This window comes from Penicillium waksmanii (genome assembly GCF_028829765.1).
Source record: "Penicillium waksmanii strain IBT 27052 chromosome Unknown utg000009l:1.0-4314994.0:1.0-4318279.0, whole genome shotgun sequence".
Classification (NCBI taxonomy): Eukaryota; Fungi; Ascomycota; class Eurotiomycetes; order Eurotiales; family Aspergillaceae; genus Penicillium; species Penicillium waksmanii.
In genome coordinates, this window is record NW_026643255.1 from 561625 (window position 1) to 577766 (window position 16142).

At 46.6% G+C, this 16142-nt stretch overlaps 6 protein-coding genes across 6 annotated transcripts; 2 read left to right on the top strand and 4 right to left on the bottom strand.

Moving 5' to 3' along the window:
- Window positions 1-776: 776 nt before the first annotated feature.
- Window positions 777-1286, top strand: N7481_010574 (uncharacterized protein; the record flags this gene model as incomplete). Its single annotated transcript, XM_057269793.1, has 1 exon — window positions 777-1286. The coding sequence occupies one exon, from the start codon at window positions 777-779 to the stop codon at window positions 1284-1286; it is 510 nt and encodes a 169-aa protein (XP_057116967.1).
- Window positions 1287-1379: 93 nt separating this feature from the next.
- On the bottom strand, window positions 1380-2533 carry N7481_010575 (RNA polymerase II mediator complex subunit MED27 domain-containing protein; the record flags this gene model as incomplete). Its single annotated transcript, XM_057269794.1, has 3 exons — window positions 1380-1550; window positions 1604-2296; window positions 2339-2533. 3 exons carry the CDS (start codon window positions 2531-2533, stop codon window positions 1380-1382), a joined length of 1059 nt encoding a protein of 352 aa, XP_057116968.1.
- A 4564-nt stretch (window positions 2534-7097) lies between these two features.
- N7481_010576 (uncharacterized protein) lies at window positions 7098-8141 on the top strand (the record flags this gene model as incomplete). The annotated part of the gene is made up of 2 exons (XM_057269795.1): window positions 7098-7334; window positions 7704-8141. 2 exons carry the CDS (start codon window positions 7098-7100, stop codon window positions 8139-8141), a joined length of 675 nt encoding a protein of 224 aa, XP_057116969.1.
- A 1196-nt stretch (window positions 8142-9337) lies between these two features.
- On the bottom strand, window positions 9338-11363 carry N7481_010577 (choline transport protein; the record flags this gene model as incomplete). Its single annotated transcript, XM_057269796.1, has 7 exons — window positions 9338-9817; window positions 9891-10220; window positions 10287-10684; window positions 10792-10973; window positions 11031-11054; window positions 11120-11190; window positions 11247-11363. 7 exons carry the CDS (start codon window positions 11361-11363, stop codon window positions 9338-9340), a joined length of 1602 nt encoding a protein of 533 aa, XP_057116970.1.
- A 944-nt stretch (window positions 11364-12307) lies between these two features.
- On the bottom strand, window positions 12308-14148 carry N7481_010578 (uncharacterized protein; the record flags this gene model as incomplete). Its single annotated transcript, XM_057269797.1, has 6 exons — window positions 12308-13179; window positions 13247-13418; window positions 13493-13588; window positions 13648-13727; window positions 13784-13885; window positions 13950-14148. 6 exons carry the CDS (start codon window positions 14146-14148, stop codon window positions 12308-12310), a joined length of 1521 nt encoding a protein of 506 aa, XP_057116971.1.
- Window positions 14149-14779: 631 nt separating this feature from the next.
- Window positions 14780-15936, bottom strand: N7481_010579 (glycoside hydrolase family 16 protein; the record flags this gene model as incomplete). The annotated part of the gene is made up of 4 exons (XM_057269798.1): window positions 14780-15199; window positions 15225-15425; window positions 15490-15770; window positions 15840-15936. The coding sequence occupies 4 exons, from the start codon at window positions 15934-15936 to the stop codon at window positions 14780-14782; spliced, it is 999 nt and encodes a 332-aa protein (XP_057116972.1).
- Window positions 15937-16142: the final 206 nt, after the last annotated feature.

Sequence of the window (16142 nt, forward strand, 5' to 3'; positions counted from 1 at the left end):
TTAGGGGGAACTGCAGGGCAAGTGAGACATCTACTACTTGTAGATACTGTCTTGGAATAGGTTTTTTGAGGCCACTCCCAGGCTGATTCCATGACTCCCGTGAAGAAGTTCTTAGTATTTTAATCAATTTGAATCAAACACCTAGTGCCAATTCATTTTCAAAGGGGTTTCTCCATTATCTGCCCTGGGGGTTCAGGAGTGCTTACTACTACTCAAATCGCTCATCTAGTACGAGGCCTCGCAATCACAACCCTTCAGATACCCTTGAGTTCTAACAATCTTAAAGTAGAGTTCCAAACTTATTCCACGGTTGTTTGCTACCTAGAAACAGTAGAAGGGAGGGAGCTGTCTCTGAAATTTTCGATTTTAGGTACTTTGCAGCACAATGCAGTGTTTGATGTTGATCCAAAGGGAATTTTCCAATTACACTTTACTTCAAGTTTGACATGCAAACGGATGTCAATGATACCTACCACGGGATGAAGGCCTAGATATATTCCATCTCAACTTGAATGAAAATAAACAATAGGGGCTGCAGCAAAGGCACATTCGGGTTTAGACAGCGGAGGGCAAAGCAATCAACCCTCAGGTTCTGAACAGCAAGGCAAGACTAAATTAAAATCCAAAGGCTCGTATATAAAACCAATTGATTGCCTTCCAACCGGCAATCTAAAGCATTATCCAAACTTGTCTCAATCGCCGGGAGAAAATTTCAGTCTCATAAAACCTCGTGAAACTAGGAAGTACAATTCCTCATACTATAAACAAAACAGAGAATGCCATCAGACCCAGTGCTGGGCTGGATCTGGCCCAAAGATCCACGACCGGGAAATCCATCCCACTGGCCAAAACGTTGGCGTTTCTTCGACGTGCTCCGCAACAAAGGACCAGATATATACGTTGGTGCCATGCGACCCGCAAAAAGTACAATGACCAAAGCAAAAGCCTCGTCGAGAACGAACTGGGCGCGGTGGGAAGAGGAAGAACTGGATCAAAACGAGACGCCTTTCCGCTGGGCCCGACGTGGAGCCGAGAGGTACGATTTTCGCAGGCGGAAGTATTCCGTTCCAGACTATGGGACCTGGAGTCGGGTGGAGTATTGTGATGGGCGGAAGAAGATTGAGGGGAAATGGGTCTTAGGGAAGGAAGAGCGTCATGCTATACCTCGGCGGTTTTGGGATAAGAATGGGGAATTGTATCCGGCGAATGAGTGGCATGATGCTTTTTATGGGGCGCATGAGGACCATAAACGGACTGAGAGAGATAATGGATGTTGTGGGAAGTAAAATTGGTTGTTTCCCTTTTCTCTAGGTACAATGCAGTTGTCTTTGGAGCACTTCAATGAGTCCATGGTAGCTTTCGCGGTTTCTTCTGCATTTTCAAGCGCAGGAGATATGGAGTGCGTCGAATGTGAATATGCGAGGGTCGCTCTGCGATGGTTGGGTTGATTGTACCCTTCGGATAGTAGGCAGTTGTGCGGAATTGTTGGCTAGACGGTTGCACTTTACGCACGTCGTTTGCTTGATGTCTGCATATGAGGATACCATGTCCTGTATAAATGTGAGTGTTCTATCCATAACGTAGAATAGAGTGGTAATCATACCAGTAAAAACGCAAGGTCCCATTTCCTTGTTCTTGAGTTCAGACAATCTTGAATAGCATGTTGAAGTTTTGAAGGGGATCGACCTGGGGGTGGTTGACTGGACACCTGCCATTCAGAGACACCTGGTATACCAAGTTCTTGAAGGCCTTTAATTGAGAAGATCATCCCCGCCTTTGCAAGGACTGCCGACACCGAGAATGGATCCTGTCCCTGGACGACACGCATACCGGGCACGCCCCGCTGAGCAAATCTCTCAACAACGGTTTGCCATTCTCCATCCGAAGATTGCGCCTTGGAGCGCTCGATATGTTCTTGCTCCCGCTCGATTTCTTCTTCTTTCGTCTTTTCGGTCTTGATAAGGTCTTTGAGTAGTACATCGTAGTCCTTTTCCCACATGCCTGTCGGTTGAATGAGGTCGCCATTGGACTCTTTGATACGAGATTCCACGTGGTTCCACACGGACTTCATCTCTGTGCCGCGCCAGAGAGACTGGAAGCTCTCTACTCCAGCTAATCGGGCGCGAGTAGCTTGTTCCAAATCATTGCGTAGCTGAGCTGGCGAATCTGGCGCAGGCTTTTCTGGAACCAGGGGTTCTAGAAGCCCCTCGGGCAGGAATTGACGTAGCTCATGGACCTGGAAGTTGTCAGTTGGTTTGACCAATAAATTATCAGAGGGAAAATGAGCGAATCCCAGCTAAGATGAAAAATGGCGCTGACGGTGGGCGTCGAAACTCACTTTCCGTTCAAGTTCTTGAAGTTTCGCCAGGGATGATACAAGTTGAAGTTCAGACTCCCAATTGATGTGTTGCGCATCACTATTCTCAGAGCCTAGAACTTGGAACTTCTGGTTTGAATGTTCTAATTTAGTCACGTCGCTATTGGGTGCGGAAGTCCCTGCGGCGGGCACCGAAGCAGATGGAGCAGTAGACATGTCGAACAACGAAGATGCGAAGTTGATACGCGGTGGCTGCGGGACTTGTGTTTCTGGGCGCAAGGTGATATGATTTCCAAGCTCGATCCGCCACAAGAATGGAAAGAACGATCACAATATCTAGCTGATGACCAGTACAGCCAACAAAGGGCGAATATCGGGGTAGCCGTTGAGAATTTGTCGGCTATGCGGTGGTCTGTAAAATCAGACCGACTGAGACGTAGGAATGAAGCGGTGATGCAGTCAAGCAAGATGAACGAGCCCAGCTCTCTTTAATCAATCGACTGTGGTTATTGCCAAGTTAAAGTTAATGAAGGAACGAAGCAACGAAGCAACGCGGACGGAGAAGCGGAAGACAAAAACCAGCCACGGTGGCGTCTGCGGTGGCTGAAGGGAACTGTTAACTACACCCCGTTTATATAAAGTTTACACTACATCTAGAGTTACACCTCGGCTGTCCAGGGCATTTATTTAGTCGTGCTAATCCAATTATGAACAATAAAACCAATTTTCCACAACGGGATTTAATAAGTAGTAATAGCATCTCCAAGCAGGAAGCTTAAATTGTAAAAGAAAGGACATAATACCCTGGTTTATCCAGAGTCTTCCAGGTTATGCGCCCATTGAAGATCTAATCAGTCTCGATTTGTTGAATAAAAAGGCCATACGATACGCCTTATGAGCTACTATGCTAACTACCGTCACGACACTTTGGGTCGGAAGCAGAAATTCTTGCCAGTTGTAAAATTTGGAATTTTGATAACCGGGCGGCGTTGAAGGGACCATAAAAATAGAATACCCAAAGGGTTAACTTCTATATAAAATAAAAGTGGAATCAGAATACTCCCTAACCACTGAACTTGCTCAAAGTCAGCCATGCTGCGGTAAACCTACCTCAGAGGCTTCCAAGGTTCTTCATCTCAGATGCAGCCATGACATGATGTCGGTGCGAAACTCGAACTCTCCCGATGCCTTTGAAGCCCGCAACTACGTTTCAACAATCATCCCCCAAAGAGGGTTGAGCTCCAAAAGTAAAATTAAAGCCATAAATATATATCCAAATATAGAACCACATGAGTCCCCCAGGATTTCAACCAGTGGGGAAAATAGTGGACAAAAGATAAGGATCGGAGTTGAACCTCCCACGGCCCTTGCCGAATCCCTGCCTAGGCCAGCGATCTGGGGCGTCGCAACGTTCAGGGAACCCTCCACAATTTAGACAAGACTATCCATTGTAGCGTTCTCAAATCTTACATGCATCATAAGGGAAAAAATGGACTATGATCTTCAATGATTTGATGAATCCTTCGCCCTCCAAATAGCCACCTCGGAAGTCGTTGTCGATTGATGTTCTCGCCATCCAAGCAAAGCCTACAGCTTCCGTGACGTATGTGGAAATTATACTTACGGCGCCCGAGTAAAAGATTATTCGAAATCCTTTTTTGTTGCGCCCAGGGTACTGGGATCCTGGATGATTGGACACGCGGATGCCCGCCCCTGCAGGTCGCAAGGCTAAAGGAGCGCTACAGTCCAACTTCTATGATGGTGGCTGGTCTACAACTTCTGTGACAGGATCTGGAAATGAAAGGATCTCAAGGTTGCGGATTTGAATAGTATTTGTGGTCGGGGTTGTCCTTATTGTGTCTATTTTTGGAATCCTCTCGGCCGAGGTCCGGCCCGAAGGTGATGAAGCTCAATCCGCATCACGATATGTAGTTCACAGTTTCAAGTTCATAGTGATTTGTTCGGCAGTACTCCATAGCTAGCACTCCAGCTAAACAATGGAGATTAAACTGAGAGCCCTTGGCCCCGAAGATGTATTTTCGGAGTTGATTATGCCTCCCCCTCCTCTAATGATATACTGGATTGGGGTTTGGTGTTGTTGGCTGGGAATCCCTTCCTATTGGCTCCCGAAAAATTGGGTAGACTAAATCCTGATAATGTAAAAGGGGACAATCCAAGTACTAGTCCGATCCTTCGATCAGTCAACAATAGGATGGAACGTTTTCGCGTGCTTCATAGAATATGATCGGGCGTTGTTAAAGCAAAAGCCCATCGGCACAAAGCGACGCTGATTACCGCCGGAGAATGTCCTCTGGCTAAGAAAATCATGGCATTGAAAAAGTTGAAGGGCTACGAAGATTGGTTCACGTAATCTGTTTTGGTCCGAGATTTCTGCGAAACAACTTTCCACCGGTCGTGCTTTATTTTGTGAATATTCACAGTGTGAAAAGTGGCGAACTTTGTCATCAACTAACTCGGAGATTGTTGAGCACAGTCCATATGGGTCGAACCAGGGCGTACCCGCCGACAACACTGAGCCTTTTAGTGCAATTCATCCCGTGCCGCACTGGCCTTCCTGGCTTGGAATAGACCCTTCCATTTTAAATAGGAATAGGTGGGGGCCATCAGCACCTTCTTTGGACGGAGCGGGAGTTCATAAGATTGCATACGATGCAAGCAGGTGCCTGCATGTGCTTTAGACCGGTGAAGGCAATTTGCTCAGAACGAAGAATCAACGCGAGATAAACATAGCAGTGAAGAGTCGTATCAAGTTCCAAGGATATACTGACTGACGATCTTCCAAATCCTTCCAAATCATTTCACAACGACCTGGCCCAAAACTCCCGAAGAGCTTGAACCCCCCACCAATACCAATCCCCCCACTTGTACTCCGTACACCCAATCGCAATGTTTTTTTCGTATATGCATTTCAAATTCTTGAGACTTTTGGTTGGCCGGAAACTCTACCCCATACTATCTTACATCTCCTTCACATGTACTACGTATGAATTACGGACTATGTACATCAAGTTTATTGCAAGTCGATAACAAAGATGCATGAAGGAGTCGAAGTATTCCGCCCGCATTACCCCAAGCGCAGCACACTACATGGAAAAAAAATATACAATACACTGTATATGGTGTTCTATGGGGAAAGACTTCATGATCTAGTGCAATACTTGATGTCCATTGCCAGGTACGGGGTAGGCCTATGACGTTGAGCACAGAATGATTCAAAATTACAAAGAAAGAGACAGGCGAGATTAGGGAACAGCCAAAATTAGTGAACAGTGTTGCATCCGAATGAAAATGCGGAATGATGGCGACGTGGGGGCTGGGTTGGGACCGCAGCGGGAAGAAGCGAACTCTGAGTGGGCCCGAGCACTTGGGTGGCATGGGAAGCGAGAGCCTCTGATGATCATGCTGGGGCATCTTAGGGCGAGTGGTCGGACAGGAGATCGCAGGGGGAAAGTGGTTTATTCTGTCGATCACCTCGAACAAGGGAATAGTTTGTTCTGCCATTCGCTACACAAATACTAGTGGTCCCGAGTATTCAAGAACCTGCGCGCTTCTAACTCAATGAGGCTATCAAGGCATTGATCGTGACTCGAAGTGGGCCAAGATGATCAATGCCCGCTCCTCATCCGAGCCGTCACAGCTCCGCTTGAGTGGTTCATTTTCAACAAAGGTGATGGTTGGTTGGCCTTCGATCCGCTCAAGATATCCACTTTTTCACACTGGTCAGGGGTCAGGGCTGGTAGCAACGAGATTTACAAGCCCGGACCTATTCATCAACCTCACCGCAACGGCTTGCCATGTGCAGGACATTCTTGACATTAGCTGTTTAAGTTGGTTTTTTGCGGGGGGTTTGATTCGTCCTTATTCCGCCCCCACCAACACCAACCCTACTAAGTCCTAGGGCAACCCTCGTCTCTGTTTCTCATTAGGGGTCGGAGACTTTTGATGAAGAGGCTTGCCATTCTCTCTTGCACTGATTCGCCGATCTATCCGGTAACTTTCTCACTTCGGAGCCTTTTTGGGAAGTCTACGGAGCAATGAAAAATAACATTGAGAAAAAAAAAATGGAAAAAACCCCCGAAAATGGAAAACCAACACTCCAGCTGCTTCTTCGACTGGTTTAAACCTGAAACCCTAAAGCAGTGCTGAAGGTCTGCCCCTTCAACTGCTGTGGTTGCGCCATGCCAGTGGCATCTAGAACTATCAAACCGCCAGTCGGTTGAGAGCCGCGGAGAGTTTGTAGACTCAAAATACATATATTATTGCAATTTGAACATACGAAAATTTGTCTTCTTCTCTCTGTATGTGTGAATAACTTACGGGATTTTCACCTGTCAGTTCACAACTTGACATTGGTGGTGGGGTCGTAAGCTCATGAAGCTGGGGCCGGATGGGGACGATCAGCATGGCACTCAGGATACCCAACTGGCACTCAGTGATTTTCTACGGTCGTTTCAGGTATTTTTATTTTTATCTCTAGTCGAACGCGTATAATTCAAATTATCCTTAATTCATTTCCGCCGATCTCAACTTGAATGATTCACGCCAGAACATTTATAGAGACCATTCCCCGCAAGATTCGCCTCTTGAATTTGCAACACGCACCTCATCCCGCAACAATAACTCACTACTAGTTGACCCATCCTGCCGAGTCTCCTTTTCAGTCCCACCTCCTCCATCTCTTGCACCATATAAGATCTCACATTCCAGTCGCCTGATTCCTTGGGGGTTCGCAACCAAAGTCATGTCGATTACCTGCAGCATGTCAGAATACAACTTTCCATTCACAACCCCCGTGGAGCCATACATAGACCCACACTACGTCTCATCCAGCCCGGCACCTACCATGAACGGCTCTTCTCCTTCTCTCATGGACATCAACCGTCCTACCTATCAGGCCTTTCCCCCTTCTCCTTCCTCTTCAACTGGATCCAACCGTGTGAGCAAAGCGAAAAAGGGCAAGCGTGTACATGAGTGCGAGTTTCCCGGTTGCAGCAAGGTAAGTCACAATAAGCAACATCGGACAAAAAGGCATTGGCAATCTCCGTGCTAACATGAAAGCAGATTTTCACGAGAGCTGAGCATCGCCGGAGGCATGAGCTGAGCCATAAAAACAAGAAGTTCTACGCATGCACGTTTGAAGGTTGCTCAAAGGCGTTCCATCGTTCTGACTACCTCGCTCAGCATCTGTCGAGACAGTATGTATATCGACTATTTTACTGAATAAAAGAATCCGATAGCTGACCAAACAGCAGTGATACTCACTCGTCAGTGGTTAGAAGACCATCTGCCCGTTGCAACTCGGTTTCACCCCCCCTCTCAATATCAAACTGGATCTTCTGGATCTTCCGTGCCACCTATCTTCCAGTCTATTGAGGAAAACACCCAAATCGAACCAAAGAGCACTCCAGGGTCCCCTTTAGCTGCCTGCTCAAACTGCTTTAGCTGCCAGAGCGGCAGTGGACCTTGCACAAATAACCAGCCCATGTATTCCTACTCTAATACGAGCCAGGAACCTCTCTCAAGTGCTCCTCTTATTTCTCCACAATGTGTGACCTCGCAAATGCCCGCCGGTTTCGAGACTATAATCGATCAGTACATGCGCAGCGTTCTCAGGCCCGATGCTTTCCTTGCATCTTCCCAATCGATTCCACCGCAATCATCAGGCACGATTAGTCCTTCCTACTGGTCACCAAGCATTGACCCACAATTGCCTCCTTTGCATTCGATGGTACGTGACAAAAGTGATGCTTCCGGAAAGAGAAAGCAGAATAAGTTCCCAGCTGACTCTTCTCTAGGTGTTTGAAAATTCCACCTCTTACCCATGGACTTCTGGTGCTGAAAGCTTCCCACTGCCGCCTCCAGTCCAGTCGATAATGGATGTGGCAGATACTAGCAACACACGGTATTCAAGGAGCTCATGAATCATCATTATGCTGGTATATCTTTATTTTGTTCTTCTCCTATTCTTGCTTCTTGTCTTTATATTTTACCCCATTGTTTCGGGTTTTTCTTTTCTTCCTCTCGTTTTATGGATGATTCATGTCGAATGACCAGGCTAGTACTCTATACCATTTTATACCATAGGAGTTAGTTATGAATTACTACAAGCTTCAAGTTACTAGTACTATTACGTTTCTTCGTCAAGTTGAGCAAATAAAATTTTTCTCTCTAATCGATTTCATACTACGCACTTCTATTTTGCTAGAGATATCTTATTGTTTACAACAGGGATGTGACTGCGAATGCGAATGCGACGGCCGATTTTTTTTTGAACGTTGGTCTAAGAATGTAACGGTCAGACCACGAGCTTATTGGGGGCCATACATACTACTTGATGTATTCAAGAGGTTGCTCCTATTGGCCATTTATTTTATCATCAGTTCTCAGAATCTAGTTTTAGCCTGCTTGAACCCATTTGGGAAAAAAGAGAGAAATTAAGATCTGATTTAACCGTGCGGCATTTTGCAGATTATGGAGTTAGTTGTCTGCATAAGTCTGATTTCAATTTTGATTAATGTTGAGCGATCAAACCATGCCCAGGAATGTAGATCTACCCAGAATTAGGCGAGCAAGTGCGAATTTGGCTAAAAATAATATAGGCTCCATGCTGAAACGCCGGCGCCATATGCAGATCCACCGTTCCGCGGAAGCCGCCCGCATATCTGAAAACCAGCGAAGATCTGGAGGTGGCAGCGACTGTCTAGGAAATAGTTTAGTTGTAGTTGGTAAAATGATGCTAACATCAATGTTGTGTTTATTTCTCATTACATGTAGGTATAATTTCCATAGGTGAAGACATACTACTACATATGCAGTAGTACTTCTCGATGGCATCATGATCGTTTCAGCCATCCTGATCCCGGTGAAACTCGTTCGCGACTCTCCCCACCGGCAAATGCGACTTCAAAAAATATCTAAATATAGTAGGGCCAAAAAAATCGCCATCTGGCTGGATTCGACCGGTTTTTCAAAATAATCAACTTCTCACAACGCTTGCTGCTACCGAATCTCCACCCTGGGGCCATCATAAATGTGGCGTGCCCGTGCGACATAGTAGATCAAACTGAGGAGTATCACGCCCACGGTCCCAACAACGCTAAAGTTCATTGAGTCGACAGTGACCATCCAAGATGGGGGCCAGAAGCTGAAAAATATCGCAATGCTCATGTAGATGAGCGCAAATGTGTTGACAAGAACGCCCCATGAACCAGAGATGTGGAACGGCCCCCAAACCAGCTTTGCGCCAGCTGTATTCATTGTCACGATATCGCCATCATCGGAGGAACTGATTTTTCCGGTACAGCGACGGTAGAGAAGTAGGCCTGCTACGATCATATATGACAGGTAGAGTCCAGAAATGGACATTGCGACTAGATCATTGAAGGCGACCGATGAGCCAATGTTTATGAGGGCAAGCAGACAGGCAACACATGCTGAAAGTAAGATCGAATAAACTGGCATTGCATTTTTACCGTGAACCTGAAGTTGACCATGAGCAAAATCCAAGGACAGGCTTGTCTCAAAGAGAAGTTAAACGAGAATTCAAACCTACCTGACTCCAGACTCGCCAGCCTGGAATACCCCGATCGCGAGCAAAAGACCAAAATTGACGCGATGTTGTTGCCAACATGCCAACAGATGTACTGATACCCATGGTGGTGATGATGGAACCCATGATAGCAGTGCCTGCAACGGAACCGGTGGCTTGGAGGAAGATAGACATGAATGGGTAGGCCGTTGGAGACTTGAGGGCAGCTTCAATGTCCCCGAGACAGAAGAGCATAGCAATCAGCATGCCAAAACCAAGGAATCCATTGATGAGAACGCTGAGCATGATCGAAGCAGGTACAGCAGTTGATGCATTCTTGATTTCCTCGGACATCTACCAGATTAATTTCCGAGATTAGCGAATCCTCCGACTTTGAAGATGGCGATACGTCAAACATACATGAACAGCAGCATCGCCTCCAGCAAATGCAAATATACACCCGACCATCCCAACGAAGAATGATAGACCTTGAGAGGGGAAGCCCCCAAGGTTCTGAAACTCAGTGAAGACTTCATTCCCACTTCCATGATCAGCCGTCGTGACTAGAGGGATGAGGATGGCGAAGAAACCCAAAATATGAAGCACAAGAATGAAGACTTCAAGTCGTGGCAATAAATTACCACCAACAAGGTTGATCGCCAGAGAGAATGCAACAACAGCCCAAAATAGAAGCGTTCCATGCCAATTTTGAGGCTGATAATTGCTATGTGTCAGGGCGATCAGGCCTTGGATGAGAGTGCCGACTAGATAGCATGAGGTTGCAAACGTTGCTTGCCATCCAATGACAGTAAGCCAGCCTATATTATTTTTCCTCAAGTCAGCCTCTTTATCTTCTTATACTAAGTAATGTATAGACGTGCCTGTCAAATAACTGATTAGTTTCATTGTGGACCTGGGAGCCAACATTGAGCACCAATGATATTGCCCGCCTGAGGTGGGAGCCCTGGCGATCTGTTAGCTTTTGACTTTAACGAATCTAATTCTAGGGACTGATACATTGACGCCAGCTCGGATAGAACTGCAAATGTCGATGCGACACCAATCCAGACGAAAATGAAACCATACACAGCGCCTGCTGATCCACCACTTGGAATTGTCAGTATACGGGAATGCATGAAGCTCGGTGAATGTTGGAGCTCATACTTCTCATATGCTTGTAAGAAAAGTCTACGACAAAGGTGAGTTTCCGATCGCATCAAATAAGCTGCAGTGGCGCGGCAGACTCGACTCACACAACAATGCCCTCCCAAGTAATCAGAATCGTACAGCTGAATCCCAAAATCGACCATAGCCCAAAGTTTCGCTGTTATTACTTAGCCACCTGAATCTAAATCACTCTGCAAATCGATGCTCTCCTACCTTCAATATAGGTCGCTTGCCCATCTGGGCCAATTTCGCATCGTCGATTTCGATTGAGGGGAGATCAACCCCACGCACGCCGGTCGCATTTTCCTGCTTCAGCCCCCGCGAATACATGACGGCGCGGCTCAACTTGGGAAAATATGAAGATCTCCCGAAGATCAGAAATCAGGATGCGAACTGGATCTGCAAGTGTGAAAAGGGGGAGGTGGTTGGTGGTGCAACCATGTCAAACTCGAGTGCAACGAGTTGATGAATCGCCCAGACGAACTAATGCACGCGAAATGGGGTGCTAAACGAAGTCCCCCCCCAATAGGAGACAAAATACACTTTGATAAATGATCGCCAAGATGTTCTCTCTTTGTCTTAACTTGTTATCCCATTGAAGTTGTGACCTGTTGAGATACGCTACTTAGTTAACAAGATCGCCCAGCCACCTGAATCCTCACCTCCCTACATTCCAAAGGAGACTCACTAGTCATGTTCACAATTTTCTAGAGGAGATCCGCAAGGATTTCCACGATCAGCCCTAAGCCTCGGTCTCATCGGGTGCCTCACGACGTTACATCCCCTAAACCCTAGCTCCACCTTGAAAGCGAATGGGTAAAGCCACAAAATGTTTGTATTTGTGATTGTCCATGCATGTTACCTGAGGAGAAAGAGCAAATCAAGCTGACGTGCCATCTAATTATTTGGGTTGAGAGGCTCTTACTGAGCTTCGCCAGAGCGTTCTGGTCCCCCATAAACGGACCGAGCCTTGCTTGAACTCCATTTTCTTTCTCAGGGTCCTGGAATTGTTTCACATGAATGCAACCACTAATGAGCCAGGTACAGATATCACGTGGCGTGAGTCAAATCAAAAAATTTCCATTCTTCAATGGAGGGCTGTGACTAAAATATAGTACAACGTGGAAAAATGAATTTTGATTCTTGAAGCTCTATACTTGGGTTTGCAAATTGGCATACATCTACCCCGGGTGCTTAATTTGCTTCTTGGAAATATTGACTAGGTAAATGAGTCACATTAGCAGCCTAAGTAGATTATAGGCCCAAGAATTCCCTCAAGTGATAAATCGATAGATAGGGTGGCAATTCCATCTCATCGCCAACTGGTGACTCTCCGAGCCTTCGCTTGTTGGGTCAATCCCGGCAGCAACATCTGCATCTGCCGCTTTGTTTAGTCGATTATTTCTCCAGCGCAGAGTGAATTTCAGCACCGTAGCCATCAGGATACACATTCCTGAGAAGGCCACGTTAGCTACATTAGCCTGCCAGTATCTAGGCCCTTGTGATTCGGGGTAGAAGTAGCTGGCGTAAATAGAGGCGAAGTTAGATCCCGCATTGACCACTGCATATGCGACCGCACGCTTTGAGCGTGGCCTCGGAAGTGAAGTGGAAACCCAAGAAAGGATGCATCCAAAAGAGCCATAAATCGACATCATCATGAAAGTGGATATGTATCGAGTTGGGACATTTAGGGTCACAGCACTCAGGATGAATCCAATCATACTGAAGACTTGTGGCCAAACAATGTGTAACCATCGCTCACTGACACGATCGCTGTGGAGTGAATTAGAGACGCTGAGAATAGCAGCGAAAATGTAAGGCGGTGCAGAGAGCAGTAAAGTCTTGGTGGTGTCATAACCTAGTGTTGCAACAATTGTCGGGAAAAAGTTTGTAAAGCAAGCAGCAGTATTGAGGCCAAGCTGCATCAACCATATGATGTAGAGAACTGGATCGGTAAAAGCGAGTTTTAGTCCTTCCCAATTGCTGTTCGTTTCACAATTATCGTTTTCGCTTGCGTCTTCTGCTAGACGTGCAATAGCCAGAATACGTTCCTCGTCTGTAAGCCATTTCGTGGTCGCTGGATAATCTGGCAAGGTGAACATCGCGACAATTGCAACAGGTATTGTGGCGCTTCCTTCAATGATAACTTTATAATGCAATAATCAGCAAACCTGTATAAATATCGAGAGGGAAAACCATAGATTTGAACATACACAGCCATCTCCACGCCGGAATTCCGGCCTTTCCATCCATTCCCGACATAATGGCACTGCCCAATAGACCGCCAAAGGCACCTGATATCTGAGCAGCAACGTAAAGGATCGAAATACGAGCAGCGAGCTCTTTTTTTGGTGTACCATGAGGAAAAGAGAAACAATGCACCAGCTAGATGTAGGCGTTAGCGGCTTTCATCATAAAAAGACATCATATAATCACTCACGAAAGAAGGGGGCCTCTACAAACCCGAGTATGAAGCGCAAAGCCAGGAGTCCTCGGTAGTTCTGAACAGCCCCTGTAGCAGCACTAACAATGGCCCATCCACACATCACAGCAGGCTTATAGGTGGAATTAGTCACGACTCGTCTCAAACTTCATCTTCCTAAATCTAACTCACTAGAAACAGCGATGGCCTCATTTTGTTCAAAATCATATTAGTTGGGATTTGGGTGAGAATATATCCGACAAAGAACAGACCTTCAGGCAATTAGTTCTATTTTTCTTCTCCGGCTAGAAACAATGTAGGAACTCACTGATGATGGTGTTATACTGATTGCCATGAATCCCCAGATCCTTCTCAAGTGTCCCTAAACGGGCCGTTGCAATGTTATTTCGATCCAGATAATTCAAAACATCTAATTTCTAACAGTCAGCCTTTTCATTCCATTCAACACAAAATCTGATTCACATGATACACACAGATCAACATCATCAATGGCAGAAGTCGAAGATCAAGCTTTCGGACAAACTTTTGCTCAAATTCATCACGATTAGGAATAAGCAAATTAGTCACAGCCACCTCTGGAATTTTGTTTTCATCCTGGCGGAAAGTAGCCAGTCCTTCAGTTACGGCATTCTTGCCGGACTTGCCGACACTGGAATTCGTTTCGGTTCCCATTTTTGTCTCAAGTTCCCATGGAAATATGGGTGAAGTCACAGCGATGTGGAGAAGCCCAGTCAAATTTTGAAGTAATCACCGTGGACGGCAGATCTATCTGATATTTAAATGGGGCCCCCGCATTCCCCCGCTTTCTCCATAGCTTTCTCCAGGTTGTGGGATTTGAGGTTTGAGAGATCACCGGAATTTAGTCCTGGCTGGAGAAGCGTGCCTAGCTCCTTCGGGAAAGTTGGCGACCCGCCATTTCTCGGCGCCATCGGCAGATCCCCCAAACTGGAGCCAGATGTTCGGTTTGCAGGTGGCATGATGGAGCATACCAGGCCTAACAGTTGCCTGTGCTACCCCCATGCGTACTCCGAGTTGGTTCTTCGGGTATTACAGTAATGGATAAATACAACGACCTAACGAGCCATACTCCCCACCTTGCGACCTTTCTTCGTGCATTACCTTTTGTCGTATTATTTTCAAGCGGAACACGAAATTGAACTGTCTGAGATAATAATTGGGAGTAAAGGTTTCAAGTTGAAGATATTTGAAAGGAATGAAAAGCTTGAAATGGTTGATGCATCTATATCACGAATATACCATCACGTAAAGCGTACAGGCATTATCACTGATAGCGAATGCTCCTCTAAATTTGGAGAGCACCAACAGCAAAGGCGACCATGGCAGTGACAAAGATGGACGAATACATCGAGATGGAGGCGGCGGAGGTCATCTTCGACGAAGCAGATGCGCTAGCAGCAGAAGAGCTAGAGGCCTTGGAAGCAGAGCTGGATGATGCGATGCTAGAGGAGACGGACCTCGATGTCGTGCCGGACAGGTTGGTTGAAGAGGTACCATTGGAAGCTTTAATGCTAGTATAGGCGCCGGTCTTGTCGGTGTACTTGTAGGCCTGGGCGGGGTTGTAGTTGGTGATGTTGACGGAATCCACGTACATGGTGAAGGGACCGTCGGTGTAGTCAGTCTCACCACCAGCCCACTCAATGGTACCCTCACTGTTGTCAGGGTCACCACCAGCCCAGATACCGATCTTGATGCGCATGGGAGTCTGGGGGGTAGTTTTTGCCGGAGACAGCATCGGCGTATTCCAAGGTACGGACGACATCGCCGTCTAGTAGCCACTCGATACGGCTGGAGGTCCAGTCAACACTGTAGGTGTGGAAAGTCTCTTCAGGGGTGGAAACTGTGACAGTGGTGCCGCGATCGTAGGATGTAGTGTTGCCCTTGCCGAAATAGTCGGTCTGAATGGAAGTATCGTAGGTGCTGATTTGCTCCTATCGAGTATGTTAGACAACTTGAACCCCGGCCCTGATTGGAAATTATCTACGAGTAGCTTACCCAGTCAATCTCATCAAGATCATCAGACTCCATAACCATAGTGCTAATGATACCAGTACCATTGGCGGCTCTGAAATTGACATCAACGCGACCGAAGAAAATATAGAATTCACTCTCGATGGTGGGGGCATCTCCCTGCTCGGAGATGGTGAACTTCGCGCCGAGCGAAGTGCTCTCAACGGTGCCCGCGGTGACATTCCACTTGCTGAAGGAAGACGAGCCCGAAGTGAAGTCGGTATCGAATTGCCATTTGTTCAGACCGGTGTCGGCAGGGCAGGTTTCTGGAAGAGAGAGTGTGTGTTAGATGTCGACAGGCCAGTATTGAATTGAGAAGGAGGGTATTGACTAACTCTTCGTCGGGTTGCAAGATGAATAAGTCTGGGCAGCACTGAGCTGGGCAGTGGCCAAACCGATAGCAGCCCATTTCAGATAAGAGTCGACGAACATGATGATATTGAACGGCGATTTTCTCGATGTCTCGATGAGGCTGAATGATAAATGCCCTGGAGAGTGGAATAATAGCGAGGTGAGTTCAAAACGAGTGAAGAGACGACAACAGCAGAAGCATTAGTTTATAGGGCTTGAAGCAAACGTGCCGTAGACCAGGAAACCAGGCAACCATTGTCATGAAAAATATCTATTTATATTAAGCG